This window comes from Delphinus delphis, chromosome 3 (assembly GCF_949987515.2).
Source record: "Delphinus delphis chromosome 3, mDelDel1.2, whole genome shotgun sequence".
NCBI classification, from domain to species: domain Eukaryota; kingdom Metazoa; phylum Chordata; class Mammalia; order Artiodactyla; family Delphinidae; genus Delphinus; species Delphinus delphis.
This window is the reverse complement of record NC_082685.1, coordinates 81,123,903-81,147,021: the sequence shown is the minus strand read 5'-3', so window position 1 is coordinate 81,147,021 and position 23,119 is coordinate 81,123,903. Positions and strand designations below refer to the sequence as shown.

The 23,119-nt window shown below is 41.0% G+C and overlaps 1 protein-coding gene across 2 annotated transcripts in view; it reads left to right on the top strand.

Annotated features, from left to right (window-relative positions):
• EPB41L4A (erythrocyte membrane protein band 4.1 like 4A) overlaps positions 1 to 23,119 on the top strand; it is a 254,860-nt gene that overhangs the window by 200,590 nt on the left and 31,151 nt on the right. For both annotated transcript variants that reach the window (XM_060009013.1, XM_060009014.1), the window contains exons 13-17: positions 8,035 to 8,125; positions 10,649 to 10,732; positions 11,716 to 11,829; positions 20,607 to 20,654; positions 21,757 to 21,834. In XM_060009013.1, the coding sequence (XP_059864996.1) occupies positions 8,035 to 8,125; positions 10,649 to 10,732; positions 11,716 to 11,829; positions 20,607 to 20,654; positions 21,757 to 21,834 (415 nt within the window). The remainder of the gene's footprint in view (positions 1 to 8,034; positions 8,126 to 10,648; positions 10,733 to 11,715; positions 11,830 to 20,606; positions 20,655 to 21,756; positions 21,835 to 23,119) is intronic.

Sequence of the window (23,119 nt, the reverse complement as noted above, 5' to 3'; positions counted from 1 at the left end):
ATCATCTTACAAACATGAACTGAGGTACATCATTTTTCAAATTCTTTTAGTGAGTACTTGTGTAAAAAGCTTAAAGAACCCCAAGTTAAGGCCTCCTAGATATGAACTCAAATATGGAAGCAGAAAAAACCAAAAATTTTCTCAATTTTGCCTGAGTCAAATAAGCCTTTTTAAAGTGATCTTTACACACAATTATATGTATTTTGTATTTGTATATACTTTATATACTACTGTAATTACATCAAATAAAACCTCTAGAGCAGTGGCCTAGCGCACTCCTCTGGAACAGAACCGACTTTAGGTCAGGTGTGGAACTGTCCACCTGTCCTAGACCAAGTGAGCATAAATGGGGGGCTTGAGAAAAGATGGCTGGAGAAGGTTTGTGGTATGTTGCTCTAAATTGTGTCGCCGATGGGGGTTGGGGGTGGTAGGCTGGGGGGAGTACAAGAGAGTACTGGGATAGGATGTGAACGTTTATTCCGTCTTATTCCCTCAAACTGTGTCCTCCTATCACAGGAAGAAAAAACTTGATATCTAAGAGATTTGCCACACTTCCTGCTTCCAGCCAACCATTCACAGAGAGGTGTTGGCATTGGGCCTAGGAGGGCTGAAAGGAAAGATGGGCTCCCCTCTGCTGTTAGTGCATCTGGCAGCCCCTCAAGCATACGCAGGTGTAGATCACAAGTTCTTCAGTTGGTACAGCCCTTTTGTTCTACTCTGAGGGCCTGAAGTTCTTCAGTTGGTACAGCCCTTTCGTTCTACTCTGAGGGCCTGAGGGAGTAAACAGATGCTGAGAAGGGCTTTTCTTGGTTTTGAACCTGGCCTTCTGACCTGCAAGGAAGTGTGTTTGCGACCATCTCTCAGCGTGTGTGCCTCTGTAGCTCGGGCAGAGGATGAAGTGCTTTCATCTCATGCTCCCAAGCTGACCGTTTTGGTCGTGAGGAAAGCAGAGGGATCCAGGAGAGTGCTGCATCAGGGAAGAAGAAATTGGAAGCAGACCAACCAGGGAAGGGATCTTTCGTGCACAGACATATTTTCCTAGCATCTTTCTCATCTGCACCCACTCTTTATAATCTACCCTACAGCTTTCTAGTAGAATGCCTTGTTCGATCTTGCAGTTGACATGTAGCAAAATCAGTGTCTTAAAAGTCTGTATGTTTACGGTAAAGAAGTAACTGTTTAAATATCACCCTTGGGATATTTGAATACAGAAACAGAGAAGCAGGCTGCCTCTTTGGGATGAATGGGCTGATGTCAGGCATTTGAACTTTAAAAAATTAGCCACTGGACACTGAAACACTTTTATTTTCCAAATCGTGTGTTTTGAAATTTAATGTGTTTTACGTAATTTCATGAGTGTCAGTTCTGCCAAATATAAAACCTTTCATGATGACAGGGAAAAAAATGAATATATGTGAGGTTTCCTTGGTCATTTTACTGTTTGACTGTAATTATCGTGTTAGAAAAATATGTTTTATTTTTGATAAGTTGCTCTACCATCTGCCATTTTTTTCATAGTAACCCAGTCTAAAGTTGGTGAAACCAAGGCAAAGTGATTTTGTACTATCAGTGTGAAAATGAGAGCTAAAATGTATTTCCAGTTATTAGCTCATTCTTAATTCATGACTGTCACAGTTCTTCTGATAAGTCATTCTGGGTCAGATAATATGAAATCAGATTGTCTTTACTGAAACCTAATAGTCTGTTGTGCTGGGAATACTTAAAATCTGTCCTGATTATTTGTCTCAAGCATCAGATACAGTGTTTTAAAAACATAGATCAGAAAAGAAAATGAAAATAAGTGAGATGAAATTTAACCTAAAAGTTTACAAATGTATCATATTTGAGAGCTTTAAAAATGAAATCATGTATATATTACAATGCAGTTTAACTTATCAGCTATTTGTTCTTCTCCCCATTTAACAGAAGAAGGCATTCTCTCTTTTTTCTTTTAATGTCACACGTTCATCCTCCATGCCTACTCTGTAAATTCAAAGCAATGGCAATTTAAATAACATCAGTCATTTAACTAAGGTTGACAGGTGTAAAACTGAGCTATGAACTTTGTGAAACTCATAATACTATTTAAATGCAAAGTGTTTTTGTAATTGAACATCCCTATGGATTCAGCACCACATCTTGAAATCTTGACATCACCGGTTGACTTTTAAGAATTGCCCCCAGACCAAGTAGCTAAACAGATCCTGGGAAAGTTGATTGTGTTTCAGACAGCCACTCTTCTTGATCCAAAGGCGAGGGTCACTTACGATGAGGGCGCTCAATCATGAACAGAGCCAAACCACACAATAGCCTGGTCGTGGTCCGGTGCACACAGGCTGGAATCATTTGCGTATAGGGTGTTAAAAAATTAACAGACAAGACCGTGGAGCTATGGACACTGGCACTGCACTGCTGCCTAACTGGTAGGGAATTGTGTGCGCCCGTATTAAGCTGTAGTGCCTAACAGTCCAGAGACAAAAATGATCACAGGTCATGAGCTAGATTTGGCTTCTTAATAAACTATAGCAGTCTCCTGATAAACTTATTCTTCCACATGTGACCAGTCTCATGAATAAAGCCCTTTGTCTCTTCCCCTGCCCGGGCCGAGCCGTGCAGCATGCAAGATCTTAGTTCCCCGACCAGGGATGTTCCCTTGCCCCCTGCAATGAAAGCGCAGAGTCTTAACCACTGGACTGCCAGGGAAGTCCCAAGTCCTTTGTCTTTTTAGTGTGAACAATATGGAAAGTGGACTGGATGCTTCTAATTCTAACTGGTCTTGCTAGTGTTGATATTTTATGTAAAATAAAATACAGATTAACCTAGGACCCTTAGTAACCACATGTCAATAACTGACCTTTGTTGTAGGTAATCTGTGACTTTCATTTAAAAGAGTAGAAAAGAATTGCATGCTATGGTGGAAGGCAGCTTTTAAAGCTCTAAGAAGTAGCCCAGGCTTGTAGGATGTGGTGCATGTCATCTCTCATCCTGAATTTCCCATACGGCCACATCCAGATATTTTTTTTTTTTTGTCTTGGTTTTGACACATTTTAAACATAATATCATTATCCTGAATTTTCCCTTCAAGTGGAAAAAATAGTAGAAACAGAAATACATCCTCTATAATAACAGACCTTCACTGAGTATCACCATGTATAAGACACTGTGCTGGCAATCACGGGAGCACAATGATATGTCCTTCATTTTATTAAGATTTTGAGGGCCTATTCACATTTACTAATAATTTTAAATTTTAATAATTTCATTATGTGTATTATTAATATTTTATGAAATATGTACATGATAATTTGTGTTTCTAGATATTTTAAATGGAAAACAACTGTTTGGCTTTATCTGAAAGGAAGAGTTACACCAAATGGAGTGATTGTGTAGTGTAGGAAAATTTCCCTTAATGTTTTATATCTTGACGTGGGTAGTAGTTAAATAGCTGTTCACTTTATAATAAATTTGTTAAACTGTTCATATATGTATGTTATATTCTTTTCTGGTGGTCCATTATAATTTACAATGAAAAAGGAGTGGTGAAAAACGATTTCTTCAGCCTCAAAATTTCTCCTGGAGCAACGCCTGAAATTCCATTGTTATCAGTTAATTATTTTAGTTAATATTTGACTCTTCCTTTTTCTCTTTAAAATGGAACTATGGGACTTCCCTGGTGGTGCAGTGGTTAAGAATCCGCCTGCTAATGCGGGAGATGTGGGTTCGATCCCTAGTCCGGGAAGAACCCACATGCTGTGGAGCAACTAAGCCTGTGCACCACAACTACTGAAGCACATGCACTCTAGGGCCCGCGTGCCACAACTACTGAGCCCGTGTGTTGCAATCACTGAAGCCCACGCTCCTTGAGCCTGTGCTCCGCAACAACAGAAGCCACCACAATGAGAAGCCCGCGCACTGCAGCGAAGTGTAGCCCCTGCTCACCGCAACTAGAGAAAGCCTGTGCAACAACGACGACCCAATGGAGCCAAAAAAGGAAGGAACTATTCTGTGACTAATTAATACATGAAGACATGAGCCCTTTAGTGTGGTTGGTTTGTCAGATCACCTCTTCTCTCTAGTCCAAGAATCTGAGCTAACGTAGGAGGGATGGTTCTGGAAGGTGGGATGACGAGGGGAGGAAACATTTGGAAAGGGAAGGCAGTTAGTGCATGTCAGCAAAATGGAGTCAATAAACCTAGATGATGCATAACCCTCGCTCTCACCTTTGTGCATTTCAGCAAGCAATATATAACCTAACTTTACTTAATTGCTTAGCTTTCTTCTTAAATGGTAGCATTATAAAAAAAACTCTCACTCATTTAACATAATTAGGACAATGGTTAAAATACAGTGTTTTAAAAATGTAGTGATTGGGACTTCCCTGGTGGAGCAGTGGTTAAGAATCCATCTGCCAATGCAGGCAACACGGGTTCAATCCCTGGTCTGGGAAGATCCCACATGCTGCAGAGCAGCTAAGCCCATGTGCCACAACTACTGAGCCTGCGCTCTAGAGCCCACGAGCCACAGCTACTGAGCCCACGCGCCGCAACTACTGAAGCCTGTGTGCCTAGAGCCCGTGCTCTGCAACAATAGAGAAGCCACCACAATGAGAAGCCCGCGCACCACAAAGAAGGGTGGCCTCCACTCGCCGCAACTAGAGACAAGCCCGTGCGCAGCAACGAAGACCCAACACAGCCGAAAATAAAATAAAATAAAATTTAAAAAGTAGTTATTACTTTTAAGTGCACATTTAGTAATATAAAGCTAATAAGTATTGCCTAAATAGGGATTTTTAAGAACCCTACGTTCATGAATAGAATAATTTATAGTTAAATATGAATATTATATGAATGGATACTTCAGAAGTGCTCCCACTGAGTTAAGGCTTGTAAGTAGCTTTTCTCCTTATAGTCTGTTTTCCTAGTAAGGCTTTTACACCATAGGCTTGTCCAGTTCACATAGCTATAGAGAAGGAAAATACATATAAACAGATTTTTTGGTTAGTAGTACACTGTTTTGAATATAAAAGAGCCATAAATTAAATTGTATTACCCTATCTAGTTATGATGTGTATATGAGAGTTATATGACTAACATATATACCATTTTATGTTAGTAAAATAGTCTTGTCAGTCAAACAGTTTATTTTGAAGAAGCCTGGCTATGGTGTTTGTGAGTGTCTGAGAGAGAGCTTGTGTGTGATTTTTTTTTTCCTGAAATTCTTTGGGAAAACCATAGATTTAGTGTTTGATGTCAAGAATTATGATTTAGATATTGTGAATAACCCAATGTTGGTTTCTTTAAGAAAAAACGCATGCATACATAGTTTGAAATTTTTCTATTTTAAGATAATGCTCAGTTTTTGATCTACCTGTTTATTAAGTTTTTGGAAGCTTCGGAAGGAAACCAGGTGAAAGTCATCAGGCAGCCTCACTTTCCCCAAGGTTGTTAGACTAAGACTGCTCAACAATATTATGGTTACCAGGCGGGAGAGGGAGGGACGGGTAAACTGGGAGATTGGGATTGACATATACACATTACTATATATAAAATAGATAACTAATAAGGACCTACTGTATAGCACAGGGAACTCTACTCAGTACTCTGTAATGAAAGAGTAGATATGTGTATATGTATAACTGATTCACTTTGCTGTACAGCAGAAGGTAACACCATATTGTAAATCAACTACACTCCAACAAAAAATAAACAAGCCAAAAAACAAAAATAAAAGACTGCTCAGCCTGGGAAATAGCCTTGGGTACATGAAGGTCCCTTGCAGTATAAATTAGTAATACCTGCTGAAAACAATACCACATTTTAAAAACATGTATTCAAAACAATTAAAAATATGATGTTGGGGTAATTCTGTCTGGGGCACAAATGAATTAATCCCTCCTGCCACTGTCCCAGGGCCATACCACATGGAATTCCAGTTTTGAGAAGCAGCTCCATCTGAAATCTGCACCAGAAATTTTGGGAATCTGCCTAGGTGATTTTTATTAAGGGTTATGGCAAAATAGACAGTGACTGGCCACTCTGATGTCTGATAGCACATGGGGTTGTTCACCAGAGTTGGTTGTGTTCCACTTATTATACCTGGTGAAATTTTCTGTAGATCTCAATGTTATTGTTTTCTAATGCCTGGATTCTGAATGTTGCTGCCACATGAGCGTACCTTTAATGCCACATATCTTCAGGTTCACCTTTTCATTTCAGGGTTCCAGAATAGGAACAAAATGCAGATGTTGAATCCATGTCAAATTCCTTGTAATAATAGTTTTGGGAGCTCTTATTGGAAACCACTGTTTTCTTTCTGTGTTCAAGGTGTATGCCTTAATGTTTATCATTCCTGATGAGTAGCCAAACCTGCCTCCAAGTGTTCTGGAGGGAATGGCCAACTTTGGGGTGCTCACTTGTTTCTCTTGTTGTCTTTCAGCGTTGGTTGCCCTTGAGAGAGAATTCTTCTCTTAGTTGGCTATTAAATATTCTTCTCATTGGACATTCTTTTTTTTTTTTATAATATTTATTTATTTATTTATTTAGGCTGCGCCAGGTCTTAGTTGCAGCATGTGAACTCTTAGTTGTGGCATGCATGCAGGATCTAATTCCTCGACCAGGGATCGAACCCGGGCCCCCTGCATTGGGAGCACGGAGTCCTACCCACAGGACCACCAGGGAAGTCCCCTCATTGGACATTCTTTTCACTTCTAAAGAGTCTGTTTCTCCCAGTGGACCCTTAATTTAGACTGATTTTTGAGGATGAGGTGCAGGTGGTCATGGAAGGCTGTGTATTGTGGTGGCTTAGAGCTAAGACTCAGGAGCCAGACTGCTAGGTTTTAAAGCTGCTCCTCTCCCCCCCCCCCCGCCCCCACTCATGAGCTGTGGGACCTTGGCAAAGTCCTGTTTTTCTTATCTTTAAAAATGGGGATAATATTAGTATCTACCTTAGAGGATTATTTTGAGGATTATATGATTAAAAAGACCCGGAAGTACTTGGGGCAGCACCAACACATGGTTAAGTGCTCAGTAAATATTAGCTCTTATTAGTATTACAGACTCACCTCACGACTCGAAAACCATTAGGGGTGATTACTCTTGGGATTGAAGGACCTGATCCGTGGACATACAAGATGCCTTTCTGAGGAAGACACACCTGCCTGCCACATGGTTAATTGAACAAGGGCTTCGGACATCCCCTCCCTGGTTTCCCATGTGCCTCCCAGAGTAAGGGCCACGCCGCTAGAGAAAAGAAGACTACTCATCAGTGCTGCACATCTCACCCCTGCAGGCTTATCTGCCTCCCTCCCAAGAATGGGCTCCAGACTTCCTGGATGGGCCCATCTGCTGCACTTTATTTGGATCATGATTTCCAACGTGTGTCTGCTGGGGGCTCCCTCTGCTGGTTCATCTAGCGTGTATGCAAATCTGCGGAATAAAAGCTTTTAAAAAGTCAGTTTCAGACCTTAAGGAATATTTACGTTAAAAAACACATTTGAAAACTTTTTTTTAATGTGAGCGATACAATTCACGTCTGTATTCCTCTGGTTTTGCCATTTGCCTTATGAGCTGGAATATTTTCAGGTTCAAAGTATTTGGGGTCGGTTTGATTGAGAATGAGGGTTGTCATGGCCTGCCAAGAAACAGTAACTTTTTCACAACGTAGTTATCAAGGACCGATTGGAATGGCTTACATTCCAATATAATAGTACTAAATATCTTAGATTCTTATTTTAACAGTTGATGTGGGGACTTTTTTAACTCTTCAAGTCTCAAAAGGTACCATTTTACAGGGGTGCCATAACCTAGACCCCTTTGGACATTGTTACGTTGAGGGCTTAGTACATTTCAGAAAATAGTAACTCAGATTTATTGGGCAATTCATTATGCATTTGGAATTAAAATTTATCAATACAATGTACCATGACGTCCCTAAAGTTACATTTAAAAATATGTTTTTGCTTCTTTGTGTTTCTCTGACCACTATCTCCTTTCTTTTCTTCTCCACTATCTCTTTCTTTCCCCTCTTTGCTACTAGGATCAGACAGCATAAATCGGGTAACTGCAAACATGGAAAATGGAGAAAATGAAGGAACAACTAAAATTATCGCACCTTCACCAATAAAAAGGTCAGTCGGTTAACTGAAAGGACACACCACTATATGCTGTCACAGAAATGCTTTTTTTTCTGTTGGCAAGGTTAAGAATCTTTTCACTCTGATAATTAACTAGTACTTTTGATGAAAAAAACTCTGTGGGCCAAAGAACACTTTAAAATGCCAGTGAAATATAAAACATCAGGATATGTCCCTCTCATTTGAAGGAAATGCTCCTGCTGTCATAGCGTGATAAAGTCACAGATAGTGTGTGGTCTGCCTTCTCTGAGCAGAGGGAAAATTCCATGGGATTTTTTAAATGGCATGATATAATGGACTAACTCAGAGGGACCTGGGAAGTAAAGTAGATCATATTCACGTTCAATGTACTGCGTTCATTACAGCGATGCATTGAACTGTGGCCCTAGAAAGAGGATTTATAGCATTTAGAGGCACAGGGTTTCAGAAGGCAGTGATTGCATATGTATAAAGAGTCGTCATGGTCCTCTGCACCAATTTTCCCAGCAGCCTCCCCCAGCAGAAAGACCTTCTCTTAATATATTATGTGGATTGTTTCCCTGAAAGATCAGCCTTGTTCTCTGTTAAGACGCTCTTTCAGCATCACTTTTTCCTATCTCGAATTATGTTCATGGAACAGGATGTTACACATACAATAAGTAGCTTTCATCAGCTCACTTCCTCTATAGAGACTGCTCCACATGCATCATGGAGAAGTCCAAGCAGTCAGAAATACATGACCTTGAGAGACTTCTTAGATCATCTACTCCATCCTTCATTAGTAAATACTGGTGTTTTCATTCAACTGGGTTGTTGTTACTCGGAGGGATATAGTTTATGATTTCTCAGCAAAATAATTCTAAGTTATGAAATTTCTCAGAGTTGCAGGGTGTCCCCAGGGTTTTGCCATCATTTTGTTTTGTTTAGTTATAGGACGCTCCCTGTACAGGTTTTCTTTTTGGAATGACAAGTTCTTTGCTTTTGCCTACACTTTCGTTTACTGTGCTTCCCTTAGTCAGCCTCACGGCTGTGGCTAGTGAGTCATCTTAATCTGTATGTACAGGATATGCTTATGGTAAGTCCAACATAAGAACAGTAATCTTGCATGAAATTCAGATCCCAAGGCTTTTTAGAATGTACAGGAGTTCAATCCCCTCTGTAACTGCATTCTTGCCGATAGGACTGATACCTGAAGGGCCGCCAAATTTTCCTACTCAAGTTCCAGATGAGAAATAGCTCAGTCAGTGAATGCAATTAATTTGCCCCCCAGGATTTCATTATTCTTTCGCTGCTCTCTCAATTTCCCTTTCATCTCCCTACTGCATTTCTCAATCTCCCTTTTCTCTTTTCTTTCTGATTTATTAAACACACTCAAACTCTCTACTGTTGTATTAAATCTACCATATTTCTTTTCCTCATTTCAAAAGTAAGGTTTTACTTTAGAAATTTGATCTTCCAAATATTTTTTAACCTTTATAAGAGTAATATGTTGCTCATATATAAGTAAAACATACCTACTATCTACTAATGCTCTGTTACGTGCCTTTGTCAAATATCTAATTTTTTAAGCTTATGTTGTATTAATTCCTATATGAATATAGTATGCTAGGGTACAAGTTTATTTTCATTTTTTGAAATGACCTTGTTATTTTCTCTCTCCTCTTTCTTGACTGTTACAAAGAACTCTGCTATGACTATATTCCAGGACCATTAAATAGAGGATTCCTCAAAAAGCCAGGGTTAAAAGTGGATTAAGAGTTAAGTAGATCTATCTTTTTCTGAAGTGGAGTCTCCCGGGGAAGTGAGAGGTGACACACCTCCCCTACTCCCCTGGTGACAGAAGAGTTCTGATGAATCCTTTCCTTGTGTCTCCCATGTGTTTCTAAAACAATTTGTTGGGATTGAATAACAACTCAGTTATATTTACATTCTTAGGGCAGAAAGATAATACTAGGTCAGGAAATAGCATTTGAAAGTCATTCTGATTTGGAAGGATGAAGCCAAGATATGGCAGAAGCTGGGGGCAGAGAAAGTCAGTTCCGGTAGCCTGAACCTGCCCAGAGCTGACCAGCCTGCATAGATTCAGACCCAAGGCCAAAGCCAGCGGTCTCTGACCACTGCTGAAAAGAGGGAGCCAGCTTCATGAGCCCAGATACTCAACTTTCCTTTCTCATCAGCCTCTTTTCTTCGCTTGCTGGTACCCTTTTTTCCTGTCCTGCAGGTGGACTCTTTAGAAAGGTTCTTAACAATTGATGACTTGGCATTTGGTTGACATAAAGAAGTAAAACTAGAAAGAAAGAAGGGGAAAAGAGATCCCCAGAGTACTGCTGGAAACAAGTATTTTTTTAAATTAAGGTAGCCACTTTATATTCTTTCTGGAATGAGTCACAGGTATAAATAAAAACACATTTTAAAACGTTTGTTAAATAATTTTACTGAAGAAATAAGTATGTGAGTTAATTTCCTTTTATTTTCTAGCTAATTAATTCCTTTTATTTTCTAGCTAATTTCTACACTCTTTTTGTTTTTTAATTAAAGCTTTAAGAAAGCAAAGAATGAAAACAGCCCTGTTACCCAAAGAAGCAAATCTCATGCGCCATGGGAAGAAAATGGCCCCCAGAGGTAAAGAGAATCATTGTTTTTATAAAGGAGAACAGTATAAAAGGGGTTAGCAATTGCAGCTTGTTAAATAATGGAATCCAACTGCTTTGTGGCTGGAGATGGCTAACCGTGGACAAGTCAGTCAGATTCCTACATCTGTGTGACCGAGAACTTCTGAAGTAGAGGTCAACGGGATGTGTCCTAACGTGAAACTTTCTCCTGTAAAGACAGAAAGGAAAATTTGTATATACTAAGAAACTGCCTGAAAGAGCATTAGGATGGCTTGGTGGTCATTAGAATATGCGAAATGACATATAAATGGTAATTTTCCCAATTTCATAGTTCTTGTAAAAACTTGAGTTGAAAACTATAGCTAATGAATAGTGCTTCTAGTAGACCTTTATTTCTAGAAATATAGAAATATTTAGTTTCTTTTGTTCACAACTACCATACCAGGAGCAGACCTGCATCGTAACTTACTGGCCGTATAGTTACGGTGGTTCCAGGTCTGACCACACAGTGGTTCAGATTCTAGCTCTGCCTCTTTCCTAGCTACTCTACTTGGCTGCTTACTTAAACATTCTGTATTTCTGTTTTCTTTTCTGTTACATGGGTCTAATAATTGTACTTTGGTGATTAGGGTTGATCTGGAGAAAAGCTGAGATAATGAATATAAAGCCCTCAGCTCAGGCAGCACCTGGCATGTGGTGGTTTCATCATAAGTGCAGATTGTTGTTGTTATTGCCATCATTTGTGTGTGTTGATTTCTTACTGTTGAAGGCCAGTGAGACAAACCCGTTCTTGCAAAATGAAGATTTTTATGATTTGTTTACTTCTCTTTCCTTTCAAGAAATCTTGTCAGCAAAGAGAACCATGTGCCCATGATCCAGTATTCTCCAGGCAGTAAAAAATGTGCAGTCATGAACACTTCCCTAGATCCAGGTTAGGGTGTTGCTCCTCCAGGCCCTCTGCGGACATCATTGACCTTTCCTCTTCCACTCCAGCGGACTCTACAACTCCCCGAATGACCGCACGAAATCTCCCAAGTTCCCCTATGCGCGCCGCCGAAACCCCTCGTGTGGGAGCGACCATGACTCTGTACAGCCCACCAGGAGGAGGTAAGCTGAACGACCCTTGGTTTTAAATTCCCAACAGAAGCTCTGGATCCCAGCTGCATTTTAATCACAGGTTACTCTCATAGTATAATGATTGTTTGTCTCCCCATGGTAACAGAGAGCTTATGCTTTCGGGTTTTTTTTTTAAACATCTTTATTAGAGTATAATTGCTTCACAATAAGGATATATGTTTATGTTTTGTTTTTAATTGAGATAAAATAAGCTAGGGGTCCTGAAGCATTTCTCTTAAACAGCCAGAGTTTCAGAGAATAATTTCATAAAGTATTGATGGGAACTCGCTTTCTGTATTGTAGTTAAGACTACATTTTGAAAAATGTATATAATGTATTTTGAGAACAGATATTATATAGTATATATAATATGTAGTGTATATAATATATATTGTATAATGATATATGTTAATATATAAAGGATTTAAATGTTTTGATCTGAGAAGATAGGATTATGTTTAGAGAGAAATCTCTTAGCGGAGACTGAGTGCTTTGCTCTCAGGACTGATACTGTTGCTTAAACTTGAGTAAAACCCCTTTCAAAGAACAGAGAAAATGAATCCTGTTACATTTTACCCAGCAGGTCACATTGTTTGTGTGATTATATTTGCGTGTGTGTACTTAACTAAAAAAATGCATATCTAGCAGTTTTGGACTGTCTCTGCAAAGCAGCCTGGGCAATATGACAGGTCCAAGAGAGGAAGACCTAGAACTCACTTACCAGAGAAACTCATTTCATTCCTACCTGACGGGGACTGTGTTTTACTTCGTGTACCTACATAAATGGTATTTTATAAGTGACTTATAATTATGAGAAGTTCAGGTCGTGTATTCAGATAACTGTCAAGGTTCTTTTTGTATACACTGTAGATTTAGAAAGCAGAAGCCCTTCTCTTTTCTCTGCCCTTGTTCGTACTCACTTGCTGGTCCATCCCTGTTTGATGTCTTCTACGTCTGCCAGTTTCCCAGGGTCTTCATCCCCAGCTTTCTCAAACCAGGTCCAACTTCACTGAAATCCTTTGGTGATTAAGAAGGGAAAGGTCATCACCTTCACCTAGTAGGACTGAGAAAGGGGAGCTGGATCGTGAGCAACATGATTAGATAGAATAATGGAAAAATAGCTTCCATTTACCATGTTCCAAGTACTGAGCAGATTACTTGCTATGTGTTATCTCATTTAATCCTTATGATACCCCTATAGAAATTGGTATGTATATCATTCAGGCACTAGGCCTTTCCAGCAGAGAGGGATTAATGCAGGGATTGGTACACAAACGTGGGCAGGACTGAAGGAGCAAAAGGCAGAGAGTGGTGCACGTCTGCGACCTGGACACTGTGCGACCAGGAGTAAGAGGAGAGACGGGGTGTCACCCAGAGAGTCAAGGCTGCTTCCGCCTTTCAGCTGGCCCTCGGGTGCCTGTACTTGCTGCTGGCACTGCCGGGGGCTCTGCCACTGTAGGAGTGACTCTTGCTGCCACTGCTAGAGGTACCACCGCCATAGCTAACACTGTGGAACCCCCAGTTGTAAGGAGTGCAACAGTGGGTGCCACAGGTGCTGCTAGAAGCAAAATCACTTGCCCTTTCCTCCTGCCTTCAAATCTCTCCTGAGTGCCTAAGTGGCAAAGGAATCCAGGAAGATGTGATATTAAGGCCTCCAGTCTTGGCAATACAGGGGACATTAGCGGTGGGTCCAGATGGGACTGAGAACCGATGGAAAATCCCTGGACCAGCATTATTATCTCACTTTTACAGATGAGAAAACAGGCTTGGGGAGAAAATGGTAGCTGTTCCTTGTGGGTAACTGTTCCAGTCTAGAAGTGGATCCAGGTCTGTACATCTGAAAAAGGCAGGGATAATGAGTCATCACTTAAGGCAGGGGAATAGATTTTCTGCCCTCCTTCCCTACCAACAATTGGTTCATCTTGGACAACACTTAAAACCAAGGCAACATCACTGGGAAACACTTTAAAGTGTATTTGTGTGTATATATGTGTTGAGGGGATGTGGGTAGTGGGAACTGCTAAATATATTAAGAATTTGGCACTGTTTGATTGTTAAATAGATAGGTTTTTATAGTTTTTCATCCTAAATTATTAGTGTACGTTTTCAGCATTCCCTAAATAAAATAATTACACACACTGAGCAGATGGTCATTTTTATTTTAATATGCTTGAAAATGAATTTATCAAGTTTTTACATTATTTGTAAAAATTTACATTTTTTTCCCCCAAACAAATTGCTTGAAATAGTCGGGAGCACACATATTCCCAAATCCAGACTTAATGACTTTTTTACTGAGATACGTTTTCTGCTGGCTTCCTGTGAAATACAGAGAAGTAATTGTGGTGCGTGGACAGAGGATCCTTTCATTGGCACCATCCAGAGGAAAGGCTTTTGATTTTATAGAGAGTCTTTTTGTCTGAGCATCAGGGCCTCTGTCTGGTTCCGTGTGGTACTTGAAAGGTCTCTTATTGGGCATGTGTGTTTTGAGGAGACTAGACGTTGCGGCATGTTGGTATAAAGAGCTAGAGCTCATTCTTTGTTTCTTTCCCCTCTAAATGCCCTATAATTGCCTTGTCCTTCTCAGTCTTGTTTTATTTTCACACATATTTACCTTGCCCTTGAGCACAAATCCCTGCATAGCTGGATGAACTCTGACATTTAAAACCGAGATTTGTCATCAGCATGGAGAAATCTCAAGGACTTAAATTTAAGAATAGAAAATTCTATTTTGCAGTGCATGGCCAGGATAACATATTTTGAAAAACATATCAAAATTTTCTATTTTGCCAGTTGTTTGTCATTAAATGGATAAATCTATCAAATTCTGGCTGAGTCTAGAACACTGATCCTTAACCGTTTTTGGGTGATAAAACTCTCTGAGAATCTGATGAAATGTTGGATTCATTCCGGAGGAGGAAAAAGTACTTAATTAAATACATGTACAAATTTTCATAGACTATTTCAAGGTTCATGGAGACCCTGAAGCCTGCTTGTTTAAGCAGTCCTGTTCTAGAAGAAGAAGGCTAGCATACTTCCTAGCCAGTACAAGTTATTTTCACCCCTGTCCATTTTCACACTCAGAAATGTTAATTAGTGCCTACTTTATGCCAGGCACTGTGTTAAACAGCACTAGAGAAAGTCCCTGCCCTTTGGGAGCTTACAATTTGGGGAAGAAATACACGAATCACACAAATGCCTATGCAGTTATAACTTTTCTGTGTCCTTGAGTGGGGAGTTAATAGGGTGCTTAGAGGGATTTATAAGAACTTGTTATTGTAACCTAACATGTCTCCAGAAAAGTACACATATCACAGGTATAACAGCTTGATAAATTTTAACAAACCAAACACTTGTGTAACCAGCACCAATAGGGGAAGTTTTGCTGAGTCCTTGAGTCAAGGAGGTCGGGGAAGTGTTCCCTGAGGTTGGATTCTTGAGCTGGGTGCTGAGGCCAGAGCAGGCAAGAAGAGGAAAGATCATTCCAGGAACGGGGGCAACATATTCAGGGGCCTTGGGATGGAACAGAGTGGGGAGCAAGGCTGAAAAGCCAGTGTTGCTCAAGCACTGAGTGAACAGAAATGTGTTGGAAATGAGCCCAGAGAGAAAGATGAGGCCAGATCTCAAAGGACACCTGGAGGGCTTCTCTGGTGGTGCAGTGGTTGAGAGTCCGCCTGCCGATGCAGGGGACACGGGTTCGTGCCCCGGTCCGGGAAGATCCCACATGCCGCGGAGCAGCTGGGCCTGTGAGCCATGGCCGCTGAGCCTGCACATCCGGAGCCTGTGCTCTGCAATGGGAGAGGCCACAACAGTGAGAGGCCTGCGAACCGCAAAAAAAAAAAAAAAAGACACCTGGACTTTGTTAAGGATTTTGGTCACTAGACCAGTGGTTTTTCTAAGGGGGTGATACCACAGTTGCATTTGTATTGGGTAAAGGTGATCCCTACTGTCCTGTGGAGAGAAGGTAGGAGAAGGTAGTAGGGGAAATAGATGAGGCAGCATATGAGTCCTGGCGAGAGAGAATGGGAGCTTGCGCTAAGGTGGTGATGTGGAGATATAAGGAAGTGAATTGTTTTGAGACCCTGTAGGAGGTAAAAGCAGTGGGACTAGAAGGACCAAAATGAGGGGTGAAGGAGTGACAGATGTCAAGAATGAGTCCGGGCTTGTGCAATTTCATGGATTGAGGTGTGATGCACTGAAATAAGAGCCACCTGGACATTACAGGCTCAAAAAGGATAGCTCTGAGTTTGGTTGTTGATAAGTTGAATTTGTGGTACCTTTGAGACGTCCACATGCATGATTTACATGGATTGTTGGATATAAGTCAGGAGCTAGATTAGCCATCTGGACTGAAATATAGATTTCTCGTAGGTGTTAGTTGAAATATGAAATAGAACTGAGGCTGTCTAGATAGACAGTATGGATAGAATGCAAAGACAAAGCCAGTGATAGAGCTGTGAGAAACTTTAGCATTTATTTGCTATAGTTGAAGAGGATTAATTTGTAAAAGAGTTAGAGAAATTGTGTCCCTGTGAAAAATGAAGAGAGTGAAAAATCTGGTTACTAAATAGCTTCCGTCTCTCTTCATTCCCAGACTGCTAGAAGCCAGGCTTATATCTCCTAGGCATGAAATTAGAAAATCTCACTGTAGGATATGGACAGATACTAGGGGAAAGGCCTACAGATAGCAGCTTTCAAAGGATCCTCCAATGAAATGGTTGAGACTACCCATTTTACTTAGCTCCACATTGCAGTGAGGCCATCAGTTAACATGCACTGCACCATCCAGAGGGTTCCAGTCTTTTTAGTGCCTAATGCTTAAATACGAAGAGAGCCATAATCACCTGGCACTTGAGGATAGCATCTCTTTGGAAAGACAGAGACTGAACCAACAATTAGGAGTACACGTGTGGGAGCTCACAGGAAATAGAGACAATATAAGAAACAAAGAAAAATTTCTAAAAAAGTTTATTTTCTTTAGAAAAGTGAAAACTGTGGTATTGAAAGGAAAGAGTGCATAAGAGTTTTCAGATTTTAAATTCGTGGGGTAGAATTTTACATAATTAATAGAAGGTTTGGAAGATAAAGTTAAGGAAATCTTTCCCAAAGTAGAACCAAAACAAAACAAAACAAATCCATGGAAATAAGGATTAAAAATGATCGAACCCGGATATCAATCATTTGACTAATAAAATTTCTAAGGGAAAAAAGACAAAAATTGCAGGAGAGGAAACTATTAAAGAAATAGTAAATACAAAAAAAAAAAAAAGAAATAGTACAAGAAAATATCCTAGAACGGAATGATTTAACTCTATAGAGAGAACCCACTGAGTATTTGTCATACTAGATTGAAAAATTAGATCCATACCAAGACCATTAAATTTCAAAACATTATAGATTAAGAAAGAATTTTTAAAACTTGGTGTCGGGGAGGAAAATGGGAGAGAAAAGAAAGTCCATGCACGAATGGTGACAAATCAGAATCATGGCATTGGGCTGCTTAACAGCAAATGCAGGGAAAGAAGATAACGAGGCATTGCCTTCAAAATGCTGAAGGAAGATTATTTTCAATTTAGGATTCTGTGCCCAGATAAACCATAATTGTATGTGTAGAATAAAGACATTGTCAGAAATTTCAGCTCTCAAAACAAAAAAAAATAATGTACCTGCCACGCAGTTTTCTCTGTCAATAAGTTCCACCAAAACCAAGACAAGAGGCCATGAGACCTGGAAATATGGGAACCATCCAACAGAAGCAAAAGGAATTCCCTGGTTCATGGTGAAGAGAGTTAATCAAAGTGACATTTGTGCAGCAGTACTAGACAGCAGGCTATTCAGATATGAGCAGGAGGGCAGAGGGCTCCAGGAGGGATATACATGTAACTTGCAGATTATCTGAGTATTCGTGCATCTCAGGAGGAGCTTTGCAGTTTTCTCAGAGTTGGGATGAAGAGTCAGTGAGAAGCACAAGGAAAGCTAAGCAGCTGATAGGTATGTAGAAAACTTGGCAGTTATCATTGCTAAGAAAAACTTAAACCCATACAAGAATGGAATTGTGTTCCGAAACACTGTTTAGATCGTCTGTGAACAATACTTATATAATTGTGTTTACATATCAGTGTTATGTTATTTGATATAATTATGTTAGGAAAATGGGAGAATGAAAGTCGTGAATGTGGCCTTAAAGAGCCATGTCTGCCCTGACTGGAGTGCAAAGGCACGTGTAACAAAGGGTAAGGAAATGGAGACCAAAGGGCATAGACACCTCTCTCAAGAAGTGTGGCTTTGAAGGAGAGAGGAGAGACTGGGCAGGAAATCACGGGTGATGTGGAGTCAAAGTAGGTATGTGTATGTCTAAATAGGAGAGACTTGAGAATGTTGAAAAGCTGGTAAAAGAATTTGCTAGGAGGACAAGTTGAATATATGTGAGCGATAGGAGGGTAGTTAATGACAGTCACTGAGTAGGTAAGAGGTGATGGGACCCACACGGCACAGGTGAAGGGACTGACCTTAATTATAAGGACAGTTCCGTAAATAAGAGAGGGAGATGTTGGTCAGTTTTATTTTCGGTAACAGGAAGAGGAAAGAGTTCCCGTCTGATGGCTGGCTCCTTTTCACTTTGGAAGGAGAACACAAAGTCATCTGCTGAAGCAGTAGAGGGTTGCGAGGTGAAAAGAGTTTGAAGAGTACTTAGATCAGAGAAAGGTGGTAGGATTGCTGGGTCATGTTGTAGATCTACTTGAGGTTATGCAAATGGATTTGTAGTGTAGCTAATATGCCCTTTTACGTAACTTCATCCGGCACTGCTCGGCCAGCTTTTGCCGGCTGGCTCAGAGAACCTGGAGAGTTGGATTCACCCATACTTGGGGTTTTGACAAAAAGACTGAACAAAAAACAGAGTTGGAGGAAGTTTCGAGTACTGGAATACATGTTATTGAGATGATGGAAATCTGCGCTGAGTCAGGGAGGGAACAAAAAAAGGTGAGGAACTGATGGAAATTTGCAAGGTCTATAGACAGATGGTACTACTGAGGTCAAAGAACGATAGAACAGAAGTCATTGAATAAGCAATAATAGTAATACTAATAATAGCCAGCATTTATTGAGTGCTGACAGTGGGCCGGGTCCTACTCTGTGCATTTTAAATATATTAATTCATTTTATCCTCATAACAACCCTGTGTGGGAAGTATTATTAAAACTGAGGCTCAGTAGAGAAGTAATTTGTTTAAATCACACAACTTAACAATGGATGGGATGGGCTTCACATTCAGGACTACAGAGCCCGCATATTTAACCAGAGTGCCCCATCAAAGCTGTTTGAAGGTATGTAGGAAGTGGTATTCAGGAAGGAGGGGAGATTTCAGTCAGAGAGCAGAGTGTTTGTGGGTGGTGACAGATGATAAAGTCCAAAGTGTGACCATGATGGGGTTGCTGAGTTGTAGTGAAGAGGTCATTAGAGACGATGACAAGGGACGTGGAGGCCAGGGTGTTGGAAAGAGCATTTGGGTGAGAGCTGATGTCAGATTATGGCAGAACTTGGCTTGGTTGATTGTGTTACTGAATTGGGTTTGTTTGCCCAACTTTGCAACGAGCCCAATGCTGAGATGCCAAGGTTTGCTTCAGAGAAACAGTTTATTCACGAGACAGCCAAGCAAGGTGAAGGGAGAACAAATCTCAAATCTGCCTCCCTGAAGATAGGGCTTAGGGCTATTCATGGGATAAAAAGATAGGGCAGTCTGAGGCGTGGGGAGAGGTGACTGGAGGTAAGAAGAGGGAGGTAATTGGTGGTCTGTGCAAATGTAGTCGAGCTTCATGGCTCTTCATAGGACACATGTTCAAAAAATATTGGAGTTCACATGTTCTGAGGGTGGAGGTTTTGGCCCTCTGACATCAAAAGGTCATCCATTGGACACTCACGCAGGCCCAGTTGAATGGTGAGTAGTTTCAGCCGGTCTGAACTGGGCAAGAACTAATTCCAAGTTCCTGAAAAACAACTTAAGCAACCATTACTATTGTGACCCATATGTCAGAGGTGTTATGTATAAGGAAGCTGTGGGCATCTAGTTTAAAATCAATTGAAAGCACGCAAGGCAGGACTTCCCTGGTGGCGCAGTGGCTAAGAATCCGCCTGCCAATGCAGGGGACATGGGTTCGATCCCTGGTCCGGGAAGATCCCACATGCCGCGGAGCAGCTAAGCCCATGCGCAACAACTACTGAGCCTGCGCTCTAGAGCCCGCGAGCCACAACTCCTGAGCCCGTGTGCCACAACTACTGAAACCCGTGTGCCTAGAGCCCACTGCACTGCAATGAAGAGTAGCCCCCGCTTGCTGCAACTAGAGAAAGTCCGTGCGCAGCAATGAAGATCCAACACAGCCCACTTCCCCCCCGCTCAAAAAAAAAAGCATGCGAGGCAGGTAAGGTTTGGTGGGCCTAATTAGGTTAGCACTTGGTTTCACTTGCAGACCTAGGAAATACAGATGAGCCCCTTCATTGGATGAATGGAACTTACCAGACACGTTGTGCATAGTTATTTATGGTCTGTTTGTAGCCCCTGCTAGATTGCTGGCTTCTTGAAGCCAGTTGGTATTATGTTTCTGGGACCAGTTGTAGGGCTGAGCATATGTGTGTGACTGCCGTGTTTGGTGAACGGATGACTCTGTAAGGGACATACGTTAACTGAAGTGAAACTCATTTTGGTATGCTTTCCTTAGCCAACTGATAATTTTCTCTTCTCCTTAATGTCTTCGTTTGTTTGTTTTCCATAGGAAAGCCCATAACAGTGGTGAGGACTCAGATCTAAAGCAGAGGAGGAGGTAAAGAAAACAAATTGGAAGGCGGGTCAAGGGAGAGGGAGGGGGCTTAGCAGATTAGCACAGCGCAGACCTGAGGCAGGAGTGGGGAAAATGTTTTGTTTTATTAGTGGCTGCTTTAAGAGTATTGTAATTTTTTTTAAGAGTATTGTAATTTTTTTTAACTTTGAAATATCAATTTTGGCTTCAACTGGTTCTCAGTCTTTCTTTCTTAACATCCTTAGGAGTTTCTCTTTTTTTCTTTTTTCTGCTCCTTTTGTCTTAGAGGAGCTGTCTCAGTTATCTCTTTTTCTTTCTTTCTTTCTTTCTTTTTTTTTTTTTTTTTTTTTGGCCGCACCGTGCGGTGGCATGCAGGATCTTAGTTCCCTGACCAGGGATCAAACCCGTGCCCCCTGCAGTGGAAGCGTGGAGTCTCGACCACCGGACCGCCAGGGAATTCCCTCGGTTATCTCTTGCTACATTAAAACCACCCAAAACTTGGTGGTTGAACATAACAACAGCCATATATATCTTGTGTGATTCTGTTTGTTAGCTAGTCTAGCTAGTCCCTGGCAGAATGGCTGGCAATCTGGGACCTCTCTCTGTCTGTGGTCTCTGCACCTGGCTAACTTAGGTGGCTGGAAGGAAGCAGAAGCTACCAGCCCTGTTAAGAGACTGTCCTAGAACTGGCAGAGTATCCCTTACACCTTCTTCTGTTGGTAAAAATCAGTCACAGGACCAGCACAAATTCAAGGGGAGGGGAAATAAACTCTCCCTTTCTCCATGAAGGTAGGGGTTTGACAGGACTTTATGTCCATATTTAGTCCACCCCAGGGGCTTTTAGCTTTTCCACGTCAGAGTTCTGTTGGAAGTATTTGTTTCTGTGGTCCCTTCAGGGAGCATGGTGACATTTGCTTTAATCTGCTCTCATTTCTGTAGACATTCAGATGCCTGGCTGAACTGAGAAACTCTGACTGGGAGAGGGTACGACAGCTACTTATGTTTGGATTAGTAATTTTACTGCAAAATTAATTCTAAAGAACCAACATGAACCTTTCTGAAATTTTTCATTTGTCATAAATGTGGGTTGTGTTTTTTTTTCCTTTTGCTCTTATTTTATTTTCAGGTCGCGCTCACGCTGTAACACAAGCAGTGGTAGTGAATCAGAAAATTCTAATAGAGAACACCGGAAAAAGAGAAACAGGTAATATTGGAAGGTCGTGGTTAACGGGAACTCTGAAATCAGAGGCTACCACTGGTCATAGAAGCTGTGTGTCCTATGAATTTCTATGCCTGATTTTTCTCATCTGTGTTTAAGAAGGAATCTGGCATGATTTTAAAGCACGGTTTTAGGAAACCTCAGCTCTTTGGGCTGAGTTTCTTATCTTTATAATAAGATGATTAAACAATTTGACAGTGAGGTTCCTTCTTGTTAATAAAAAAGATGATGACCTATATTTAGGTACAACACGTGGTGAATTTGTTTAAGGGTGGTAAGAAATTTTACCATTTGTAGAGCGATTTCTCCCTGAAGTGTCTTTTAACATGACATCACCATCCTTTGCCCAGCCAAAAAACGAGACACTCATAGTTGCATAGTTTCAGCCTTATGTATGTGTACATGCAAGTACGTGTTTATACTCGTGCCAGGCGCACACAGTTAGATGGGTAAATGCAATTAGTTCATATCTTTAAGACTTATTCTTAAGAGCTTGTTAATAACATGATTTGACATGTAATCAATGTCAGTGATGGCTTAATGCACTAATCAGTTCTTCCTAGTTCTGGAATACTTATTTGAAAACAAGTAATCATATAATGAAAGAGCACCAGGTTGGCGAGGTGAGGGATTTGGTTACTGGTTATGCCAGTTTCCAACCCAGGGGTTCTCAAACGGGGACAGTTTTGTCTTTCCCTGTGTTCCCTGAGGACATTTGGCAATGTTTTGGGATACTTTTGGATGTCACAATTGTGGGGGGGGGGCTCGCTGCTGGCTAGAGAGGCTGCTAAACATCCTCCGCTGCACAGGACAGCCCTCTACAACAAAGAAATACCTGGCCCCAAGAATGTCCGTAGGGCCACTGTTGGGAAACCGGTTCTCACCTGACGTGGAGTCTTGCTTGGTTGCTTTATTTTTCTGGGCCGTCCTTTTCTCCTCTGTCAAATGAAGAAGTTGGATAAGATAATCTCCAAGGTCCTTCTTTAGTGCTCAGAGCTCTTGTGCTGGTCATGCATTGAATTGGCCTCCCTCTCTAACTACAAAGCCTGTGTAATAACAGCCCAGATAGCACTGTAAGGTGGGCCATTTTCTTAGGAAGCTTTCCATGTGGAGCCTTCTTAGGGGCTGGCATCACACTAGATAGAGGTGAGATCTCAGTGTGGAAGGACACCTTTCTCAAGGAAATGATTTCAGTTTCTTTATCTATAAAAAGCCAAGTGTGGAGGGTAGCTCTCCCTCAGGTACCCTCTTCCTGCTCTAAAATTCAGTA